The 11021-nt window shown below is 30.6% G+C and overlaps 2 protein-coding genes across 3 annotated transcripts; both read right to left on the bottom strand.

The window, feature by feature from the left end:
* Window positions 1–309: 309 nt before the first annotated feature.
* On the bottom strand, window positions 310–2765 carry LOC128394648 (probable cytochrome P450 4ac1). Its single transcript, XM_053354999.1, has 3 exons — window positions 2049–2765; window positions 1854–1966; window positions 310–1690 (listed from the first exon to the last, which is right to left on the bottom strand). The coding sequence occupies exons 1-3, from the start codon at window positions 2359–2361 to the stop codon at window positions 437–439; spliced, it is 1680 nt and encodes a 559-aa protein (XP_053210974.1). The 5' UTR covers window positions 2362–2765; the 3' UTR covers window positions 310–436.
* A 1316-nt stretch (window positions 2766–4081) lies between these two features.
* Window positions 4082–10592, bottom strand: LOC128394641 (tyrosine-protein kinase transmembrane receptor Ror-like). Of its 2 annotated transcripts, none has more exons than XM_053354991.1 (8): window positions 10243–10592; window positions 8352–8676; window positions 7880–8242; window positions 7311–7389; window positions 6679–6967; window positions 6416–6605; window positions 6115–6348; window positions 4082–6049 (listed from the first exon to the last, which is right to left on the bottom strand). In XM_053354991.1, exons 1-8 carry the CDS (start codon window positions 10309–10311, stop codon window positions 4392–4394), a joined length of 3207 nt encoding a protein of 1068 aa, XP_053210966.1. In that variant the 5' UTR covers window positions 10312–10592; the 3' UTR covers window positions 4082–4391. The 2 variants fall into 2 exon arrangements, with proteins under 2 accessions (XP_053210966.1, XP_053210967.1); XM_053354992.1 differs by having other exon boundaries at window positions 7880–8239; window positions 10243–10591.
* Window positions 10593–11021: the final 429 nt, after the last annotated feature.

The raw sequence follows: 11021 nt of genomic DNA, 5'->3' as shown, positions 1-11021 counted from the left end.
ATTTTATTCACCATATCAATTTTGATATTTCTTAATTATGTTGATAGTTTTGCTAAAGATGCTATTCTTAATATGGTTATTATGATTAATGATTATCACACTGATAATAATTCACTGTACCCGATTAGATATTAATAATTGAATATTCAATATAAATTATCTGTGAAATATTTAACCTGATAATATGATAAATGCTAATTCTTTGATTCTAATACTTGATTAAGATTAATTTGATTCCTTTGCTTTTTCTGGATTAGTGAATCTATCAGTTATATTGGTATAATATCAGATTAAGACACGAAGACTTGATTAGTAATTTAAACTTAAATTGTTTAATCTTTTGTTAACAGACAATAATAAATGATTATTCTTGATGATTTACTTATATTAATTTTCCTCTACAATTGAAATGTTGTGTTGATTATCGAGTAACAATCTATTGATTGTTCGTTATGCGCGGTTTGAATTTGATCTTTAAACTTTCAACTGAACGATATGTACCAAGAAAAGCGGTATCGATGTTATCAAAAGTTTCACAATTCTCTAATTGAAAGTTTGCTATCACTTCTGCGATAACTACTTTGATCTCTCTCATGGCTAACTTTTGACCTAAACATTGTCGTTGACCAAAGCCAAAGGGAATGTATGCAAGTGAAGGTCGAGATGAACAAAGGTCCAGGGAAAATCTTTCAGGTATAAATTTATCTGGTTCAGGCCAAAATTGTGGATCACGATGAATGTAATAGATACTTAAAGCGAGGACACTTCCTTTCGGTAAAACTTGACCTTTGTCCGTTGTAAGATCTTCATCTAGCCGTCGTGTAGTTGTATGAATTGGTGGACAAAGACGAAGACTTTCTTTAACGCAACATTCTAAATACTTTAACGATTTAAGTCCATCTTCCGTGTAGTCCGAACTTCCTGGTCCAGTGAAACCATTTTCAACCAATTCCAAGTAAACTCTTTCCTGAATTTCCAGATTAGCGGCGAGATGGAACATTGTCCAGGCCATTGAGCCAGCGGTAGTTTCGTTCCCTGCGAAAAGAGCACTATTTGTCTCTTCAAGAATATCAGCCGTAGAAAATGAGTAAGCTTTATCAGCCGATTGACTTAATAAGTGTAAATCGATTAGACAATCAAGTAAACTAAATCTAACCGAGGGATTATATTTCTTTGGGTTTATGCTTCCGGGAACATGGGTGACCTTTCGAGTCTCAATGAGCGAGGTAGGAAATGAACGGATATATTGTGAGGCGATTCGTGATCTTTTACCGTCAACTGTCCAACGGAAAATTGACTCAAACCAGTAAAGTGGATTAATTGCTTTGATTAGCATCATTTCGAGAGCAACGTCAATAGATTTACGATATAACCAACCAGGGGTTCCTTTGGTACCGCTTTCAATTCCCAGCGTAATTTCACACGTCATGTCCATACCAGTTTCTTGGGTAAATCGTCGGGTATCAATTGGTTCGTCATTGGAAATTTCTTTAATCAATCGAACCCGATTTCGAGCAACTTTTGATATCGTTGGTAAATAATTTGCAAGAGCCGAAATGTGATAACCTGGAGCCAACAGTTTACGTCTACCTTTCCATTTACGAGAATTTTGTACAACCAAACCATCGCCGAAAAAGTTTCGAGCCACATCAGGACCTGGACCTTTCTCTATTGTTGCCGATGTTAATTTCTATCAATTAATTGTAGAAGGAAAAAATTAAATTGAGACAAAAAAAGAAAACAACTAGAGCCATCTAACGATCGAAATCAAAATGAATCAGATGAACTTTTTTTCTTTTCAAAGTTGAGTTTCTTAAATTAATTTACGATCGATATTAATTGTTTCAAATTACCATTAAGATTTGATGATCGGTTATCATGATAATTGGAAACCATGATACCCAGAAGACCATTAATCCATTTTGATGGAGAAAAGTTTCCAATCTGTCAACACAATTCTTGAGACCTTTGATTAATTGTTAATGATGAAAGGACTAATTAGTAAAGTTCTTGTTAGTTTGCTAATAATTAGTAAATTGTCAACTTACCTTTACCAAATTGATTGTTTGAGGTAAACGGAGGAGGAAGTAAATTACCCAAGTGTCCTAATAACCAATTACTTGATTGTTGAGGTAAACGTTTTAATTTGATCAACATTATAATCAAAGGAATCAATTTACTTAAGGTAAAAACTGTTAATATCACAATTAAAGTCGCAATTAAATTGGTTAAATTGATTGGTAATTGTAACGGTAATATTGAAGATACAATCGTGATTGTTTTTGATAATATTTCAGATGATTTGTTTTGATGATCATTGTAAGAGATGTTGTTGAATTCAGATTGATTAACAAGTGACATTTTTAATTGTTGAAGCAAAAGAATCAACTAATTGTGACGATTAAGATTCCAATAGCTTGTGGAAATGTTTAACTGTAATGATCACAGATTAATAGTTCACAGAATCAAATGGATTGTAAAATTTGGTTAAATAAATAGTCTCCTGTTAATTATATTCAATGATAACAATTTAGAATTAAAATAAATTGCTAATTGAAGACAATCAAGAAGAGATACAATTAACAAGACATGAAATTAACAGAGAAACTGGTTTAATGACGTTTCCATTAATTCAACGCCTCTTTAATTACAATTTAATAGTAATTCCTGTCCGTGAATCTAATCACAATTTAAAATCGTCAATGAAAAAAAAGAAACAAATTTTCAACAATTTAGATTGTTACTTGTTGTATTTAGTAAGTTGATTTAATAGAAAAAAAATTTCCAATAATTTAAGTTAATTTTTTTTTCTTCAAATTATTGGTCATTAGTTGATTGCGGGAAATTTATTCCACTTTAATTGACAATTAGTTTTTCAATTGAATTAATTAGACCTGAAAAGTGAGAGAGAGAGACAGAGAGACAATTGTAATTGTAATTTAATCGCGACTCGTTGATTTAACAATTACAATTTCAATCTATTGTTTTTAGTTCAATTGTCATGTGAAAATTTGATAAAATATAAATTGTTCATAAATTGAAATCAATCGTTTAAAAATAATCAAATCAATTAGATGATCAAAAAGTGATTAGTGTTAATTGAACCAGTTAAGTTCAATCAGATTTAATTAGCACTGGTGTAGTGATGATAATTGAATAACAGTTATCATAATCAATAGAAACGGTAACTGGATAACTTAGTGATTAGATTGATTAATCAATTGATTAATTGGTGAACTTTTTGAATAATGAAATTGAAATTTATTGAAAAATTTGAATATTCACAAGAAAAAATCTTCAAGCTATTGATATTTTTCAAGAACTTATGGTTCACAAGAAATTGAGTGGCCTGAAAAAGTGAACGGGTGTTTTTGGACGGAAATTTTTCACTTCAAAATCTTCGTTTTCTTGACCAATAACCTCATATACTTAAGCTAATCATATTCAGAATCAAGGTCACTTAGATCTATTAATAGTATCGGTATTTTCCCATTGAAAATTTCTCAGAAAATCGCGATTCTGGCCTCTAAATAATAACCACAGTCGCTAATAGACCTATGAAAAGTACATTGGTATCTTTTTTAGTCACTCGATAGATTATAATTGTTACTGCTGATCAGTGGGGAGATTTGATTGATCAATTTGAAATTGATTAACAGTCAAATGATCAATTAACCGTACAACAAATGGAATGGGATTGTACTCGATATGAACGAATTTTTTGCTCCACAATCACAATTAGTAGCAATCAATTGGGTTTATCTAAGCATAATCTATTAGAAAACCAAAAGATTTCAACAATTTAATTAATTCAATTTCATTTGAAAATCGAGGCAAAAATCAGAGTAGAAAGCGCGCGTTTTTTGAAATGAGTGGTTAGCCAACAATTAAGCTTTTAATTTTTTAATAGTTCTTGTAATTGTTTAATCAATATTTTCATAGGAATTTAATAATTTAATTACTTTGGATTGGATTAATTGTTTGCAAAGTTTTATTATCAATTTTTTTTTTCAATTTATATAAAAATTTAATTACATTTTTTGTTTTTGTTTAGCTGTTGATACAAATCAGAATCAGAAAATTAAGTTAATTGTATGAAATTGAATAGAAAAAATTTAGTTATTAATATTTAAGTTGGTACTTTAAGGCAATCAGTATTTAGAATAATTAACAATTTTAAATTGTTAATTGTTGATTTTATGGTTCCAATCAATTTGATAAATTATCTTTTTTTCTTGTAAAAATAAACTTTGTTAAAGTTAAGCTGCTTAATTATTATCATGGGAAAATAAATAACAATTAGTTAATTAACATTATGATTAGAATGCTGATTAATTATGATTGTTTAGACATAAGATTGTCAATCGTTTGATTAGATTTGGTTCCATAAATCAATTATATCCATTATTATGATGGCCTTTGAACGTTTGTCCAGTCATTGGATGGACACACTGATTACTAATTGGAGAGGTTGAATTAGTTGTTGTTGTGATGAAATGATGTTGATTAAGTAAATACGATTGATGTTTTTGATGTGAATTGTTGAAATGTTGCTTAATTGTTTGGTGATTAAATTGTTGTTTATTAGATGCAGAAGATGAATCTTTACTTTGTCGGCCATTGGATGAACTCAATCCATAAGTTTGAGATAAAGATGATGAGGTTTGAGGTGATGGAGACTGAACTTGTTGATTTGGTGATTTACTGATTGTTGATGATCTGTTTCCAAGTGTTAGAGAAAGTTGTTGTTGGTGTTGATTGTGGTTGTGGTGGTGATGAGAATAGGGATTAGATAATGTTGATCCCATGAGATTAATTGCTGAATGACTAGATGAATGGCTACTTGCTGATGGTAAAGTTGTCGATGCAATTGTATTACTATAAACTGCTTTCCAATTTCTCAATCGTTGATGAAGTTGACTAAATGTTGGTCGACCTGATGGATTCTCGGTCCAACATTGATTCATTAGAGAGTAAATGTTTGGTGGACATTCTGATGGACATGGTAAAAGATGACGACCTCGTATCATATCGATCACTTGTTGATTAGTGTAACCATAATAAGGTTGTAATCCATAAGAGAAAATTTCCCAAAGTAAAACACCGAAAGACCAAACATCAGATTCACTGGTGAATTTCCCATATAATATGGACTCTGGTGGCATCCAACGAACAGGAAGTAAAGATTTTGAGTGAACTCGATAATAATCTGATGCATAAATGTCTCGAGAAAGACCAAAGTCCGATATTTTTACCGTCAAATGATCAGAGACAAGACAATTTCGAGCAGCCAAATCTCGATGCACATAATGATGACTTGCCAGGTATTCCATTCCTGCTCCTATTTGGGTGGAAATGTGAAGAAAATCATTTATATCCAATACTCGAGCTCGACTTCCATCCTTTTCTTTACCTCCTCCTCCAACACCACCAACACCTCCAATTCCTCCGATTCCGCCGATTCCACCGATATTACCACCAACCATCTCATTCGTTATCGGCGAATGAGTAATTAGATACTCATGTAAATCTCCTTCCGACATAAATTCAAACATCATGCACATGGGTTCTTCTTTGAAACAAACACCAAGAAGACAAACGATATTTGGATGGATCAGATCTCCCATTAGTTCAGCTTCTCTTTGGAAATCTTGACGAGTCTTCATGTTTGCATCTTCTTTCAATGTCTTTATTGCAATTGGAACTGTATCAGTTAGTGACATCATTAATTCACCTCGATATACTTTACCAAAAGCACCTTCACCAAGAACTTCAATAAACTTCAAACATGATAATGAATATTCAGTTGCATGTGATTGTTTCTTTGGTAAAAGTGAATTCATTTCAACTGAAGATCCACTTGCATTTATATTATTACGACTTGTTTGAGAATTGGTTATTGATCCTTCTGATTGACGACCACAATTCAATTGTGAACCAGGTAATTTAGATCGTGGCTTTCGTCGTAGGCAACAAATGGCCAAACACAAAATGAACAAAACAAAAACACCGATCGCTGGAGCGACAATGAAGATCCAAAAACTGTCAACTAAATAAAAAACAATAAAGTTTCATGAGAAAAACGATCAAAGTAAATCAACACTTAATACTGACCACACTTTGGTACATCACAATGAACTTTCCTCATCTCTGGATCTCTGATAAAACACCAAGGTTGTGACTCCATTCCCCCTGGATTACGACAATAATTATGTCCACCAATTAATTCCGGATAATCAGCAGTTTTGTAGAAAACTTGTTCATGCCAAGGAGCACATTCGCTTCGAGAAACTGTTCTAGAAGTTGTTCCTCGATAATTTTCACCATTTCCATTGTAACATGTATCATCTAATTAGAACAATAAATCAACATTAATCTCTCCTAATTATTCACCATTAGTTAGAATATTATTTACCTGGAATAACCTGGATAACAGTTGGAACTCCAATTCTCAAACAATCGGCACTTTCAGGTGATCCAGATGGAGATAAGTTTTCACATTTAGGTAATAAATTTGCTTGACCAATTAGATTGTGTCGCTTGGCCAAAGTGTATTCAAGGTGACAAATTTTACCCTCAAGCATTTCACATTCATCACGACAAACCTAAAATATAATCAACAGATTAACACCCAAACCAAATTAGAGATTATCTGACTATATGGATTATAAGATTTACCTTTCGTGGTTTAGGTTGAGATTGATCTTGATTACATAATGGAAATGATGAGAAACATAATGAAGGAATTGCAAATCGATGACATTGAAGGGAAACATCTCGAGATGATTTAATTACGGTGAAAACTGCTCCAATTTTTTGTTCCATTGAATCTTGACTACCTTCAGAATCAACGTAAATTGTTTGATTACCAATTACCTGGGAACAAATTGTTCCTCGATATGGTTCACAGAATGGATAAGATTTCGTCTTCTCATCTGAATCAGATTTCTCAAAGTAACTTGGAACACTAGAGATTAAGATAAACATGATAATCCAGAGATAGAGAAACAATTTAGTATCTTAATTGTTTTTATATTCCATGTTAATCTTCAACAATCAATCAATTTAGTTGATTGTTTGGAGATGGACATTTAATAGGGAAAATAGATCATGACAAACAAATTGTGCCAACAATTAATAGCTAATTAACTTAATGTGTATTCCAAATGTTATTACAATTCGTGAACAATTGAAAGTAATTGGAAAAAAATTGTGTTCTTAATTGTTGTTGGTTGGTACAAAAAAGAAAAGCTGTTTACTTTAATGATTAGTGAAAGTTAATTGTTGGCGTAATTCAATATTGGGCTTACCTGTCTGATCCTAATTGTGGAAAATCAGGAATTATATCCTCATCAATTGTTGGAATGACACCAAGATGGGAAGATACATCTTGAAATAGAAAAAAAAGTTTTCAATTTGATTGATTGGAAGAAATTTTTTAATTTCTCCTCATAATTTAAGTAGATTATCCGATTTATTTACCAATGTAATTTAATAACAAAATTAAGAACATTGATAAACAATCAATTCATCATGTAAATTACATGTAAGAATCTTGGATATATGAGAATGAATTTCAAATATTGAATTTAGAAAAATTTTCTAAATTCAAATATCAAATATCATTTTCGTTTTAACTTGATTTTTGTTTACAGAAAATGTTATCATGTATTTATTTCAATTATCACCATGAAAACTAAATTAAAATCAATTTCAAACTGGTTTTACTGATCATCTAAATGACATTGATCACATTTACCATGTCAAATTGTTTATAATTTATCATGTAAATAGTTGAACCTTTTTTTTTTCATTAGCAATTACTCATTAATCATAATCTAAATTGTTACGAAAAGTTAATCAATGAACTTAAACTTACCTCCATCGACTTTAACAACGGATAAACTTTCAACCATATCGATCCCGTTGGTACCTTCACACTTATAGAAACCCGAATCGGTGAACATTATTGACCTGATCTTTAACCTTGCGACAGTTTTCATTGTTTTATGTTGACGTTTCTGTTTCATTTCAATTCTGTTATCATCGTTATCCAATTGAGCCTCATTCTTATACCAGGTAACCTCAACTTTACCTGGATTTGATTCAAAGGTACACTTGAGCAATAACGTTGATCCAATTGATTTAGTATAATTTGTTAATGGTTCCAATAGACGAAGATAAGTTTTCTTAACAATATCAGCTGATGAGTTAGTTGAGCTTTGGTTCAATTGATTACCTGCTAGTGGAAAATAAATCAATTCAATTGTGAGTTTCCTTTACCTTTTCCAAGGATAATGATCAATAATTTAAGTTTAATCAGTTTAGAATTAGTAATTTCTATTACTTACTTTTAATTACTTTTTCCTTTTGATTTACATCATCAGGCTGATTCTTTAATTTCATCTTTAATTTATCACCTTCATCATCACTGTTACCATGATTATCGTTTGATTTCATCTTATTATTAATCTCATGAGTTTCAATTGATTCTTTTGACAATTTAACATTAGGATCAACCATTGATCCTTGATCATCAATTGATCCATAAGATTGAGATGATGATCTAATTTCATTGTTTACTGAATTAATTGATCCAAAGGAATCAAGTGAACTTAGTCCATTGGGTGAACTTTTAATTCCTATTGAATTTACATTGTTATCCGATGAGTTGACCTTTTAATTGTTGAAATCAAATATCAGTTAATTAATCAAAATCAGATGAAACAGTAAACATGAGTTAACTTAATTTTAAAATGATCCATCAACAATTATTACCAAATCAATCAAATCAACTAAACAAACTAGAAATTTTTCAATTGTTACCAAAAGAGTAGAATTGATTAAGTGAACCAATTAACAAGTTGATTATAATCAAGAGAAATTATCTAATCAGAATAACGATTTGATTGGAAACAATTCTCATCGCAACGAAATATAATCTTTCCTTTGGATATAAAGCAAATATAAAACTATGAGAACAAATTAACTTTTCAACTTAATGTTAGTCTGTCAAAATTAATCAATGGTTGATGATTAAAATTAATTACGTTGTAGTAATAGTTTGGCATCAAATGTCAAAAAGTTGAACATTGGGTCAACACAATCTTCACTTTGTCCACACCAGAAACAATCCCATTGACCAACAACAACAACAACAACAACATGATCCTTCATCCCAACTTCCTCTCTCTCTCTCTCCATGTTTATTTTTGCTGGAAAGAAACACTGTAAACATGATCCTTATGCTTTCTCCATCATCATCATCCTCATCTTTCTCTGTCTTATCTTATATTTTTCCTCCTTTTCTGCTTATCATCTCAATCATCATTCAAACAGACCGTTAACTGTTATGCTTACATTTCAGAAAAAAAGCCCAACAGAAAAAAGAACCATTTAAATTTTAAAGTTTTTTCTCTAATAATAAACACACACAGAGGGAAAATAGGATAGGAGAACCTCTGGTGAGTTGTGACCTCTGAACTTTCAATTCTCTTTCGATATATTTATATATGTACCCTTGTTATTTTCTCTCTCTCCGTTTCTCCTTTTCTCTTCTATTTAATAATCTTCTTGTTTTTCTCCTATGGTTTTGTTCCTTAATCGTTAATTAGCTTTTAATCTTCTTGTTCTTCTTTTATTTCTAACCTTTAGAACTGTCAGAACTTTCTTGTTGTTGTTGTTGTTGTTTCAGGAGAGAAAAGTTTAACAATAGATGTTTTAACGCTTCGACCCACCGCTGATTTCAATGGAGGGAAAATATTATTCAGGGTATTCATCAATTCATCATCAATGATATTAATCAATTCTATTTGTTTCAAGGTTAATAATTAGATTTTCTCTTCTTCTAATATTTCATCCATTCTAAGTTGTTTCTCTTTTCTATGTATTCATTGAGATATCATTTTCCTCATCATCCGCATCACTTTCATCGTCATCATCATCATCATCATCTTTTAACATGCACTTCAATTGCTTCCAATTTGTTGGAAGGAAAAAATTTTTACCAAAAAAAATGGTTTACTTTTTATGGATTAACCAGAAATTGACTAATTGCTTAGGATTTACGGTTGATTGAAATTGAAATTGAAATTGCGATTGATTCATTTATCACAAATGACTGAGGAGATAATCAATGAATTTTGAATGAATAGTTCAACAGAATAGTTTGAGTAACATCATGTAATTACTTAGTCTTGAATTACTTTTAATTGTTGAAAGATTTAAATTGTATTCACTTACCGATAAGATGATTGATGAAAAATATATTGTTGTTAATATTGAAATGATTAAATTGTTTTCCATAAACATTTGATTGTTTTTGTTGTTGTTGATTTAGAAAATTTCCAAATGAGATGATGTTTAATTTATCACGATAATCAAATCATGGTGAATTATGATGAATTTGAACTAATCACTTTTTGGGAGAAAAGAACAACTTTTTTCATTCAGTTACAAAGATTTCCGATAATCCGATAATTGAGATTAGCTTAATTGCTGGAGAAAAACAAAAGTTGAACTCGAATAACAATTTATTTAGATTAAGTTACATGGTTGTTTAGTTAATCAGAGAAATAGATAATTAATATTTTATGTAAACAATTTGAAGAGAAAAAAAAATTTAACACTCACTCAAACGATTCTTAAAGTAAACTAAAAGATGAAGATGAAAATTTGGATAAAGATGAAGATAAAAAGATGAAGATGAAGATAAAAAGATGAAGATGATGATGAAGAAGAAGATGAAGATGATGAGAAAGAGAAAAAGAAAAAGGAAAAAGAAAGAAAAATATGATAAAAGCTGAGGAAAACATAGAATTCAAAGCTTGATTACAATGGAAAACTGATCAATTGTCTCATGCAAATTAATGGAAAGTAAACTAAATAAACAAAAGTTTAATTATAACAATTAACTAAACGAATTTCGAGCTGAATATTTTCCCCGATAGATGACGCTAAGTTCCGGGAGAATTTCGAATTTGATTACAGTTCCACCTATCGAGTGGTTGAAGAACTAAAAA

The sequence above is a fragment of the Panonychus citri genome, unplaced genomic scaffold (genome assembly GCF_014898815.1).
Source record: "Panonychus citri isolate SS breed McGregor unplaced genomic scaffold, ASM1489881v1 Contig00140, whole genome shotgun sequence".
NCBI lineage: Eukaryota > Metazoa > Arthropoda > Arachnida > Trombidiformes > Tetranychidae > Panonychus > Panonychus citri.
This window is presented reverse-complemented; position numbering and strand designations above follow the sequence as displayed.

What these genes read in the sequence shown, in the direction of transcription:
- LOC128394648 (XM_053354999.1), bottom strand. Translation starts at nt 2,361, where the DNA reads ATGTCACTTGTTAATCAATCTGAATTCAACAACATCTCTTACAATGAT. An exon ending in AAACAATCAATTTGGTAAAG is followed by an intron (nt 1,967 to 2,048) that starts GTAAGTTGACAA and finishes AATTAATCAAAG; the next exon opens with GTCTCAAGAATTGTGTTGAC. An exon ending in CCGATCATCAAATCTTAATG is followed by an intron (nt 1,691 to 1,853) that starts GTAATTTGAAAC and finishes ATTAATTGATAG; the next exon opens with AAATTAACATCGGCAACAAT.
- LOC128394641 (XM_053354991.1), bottom strand. Translation starts at nt 10,311, where the DNA reads ATGTTTATGGAAAACAATTTAATCATTTCAATATTAACAACAATATAT. An exon ending in CGTTGTTAAAGTCGATGGAG is followed by an intron (nt 7,390 to 7,879) that starts GTAAGTTTAAGT and finishes TTCTATTTCAAG; the next exon opens with ATGTATCTTCCCATCTTGGT. An exon ending in TTGTGATGTACCAAAGTGTG is followed by an intron (nt 6,050 to 6,114) that starts GTCAGTATTAAG and finishes TTTTTTATTTAG; the next exon opens with TTGACAGTTTTTGGATCTTC.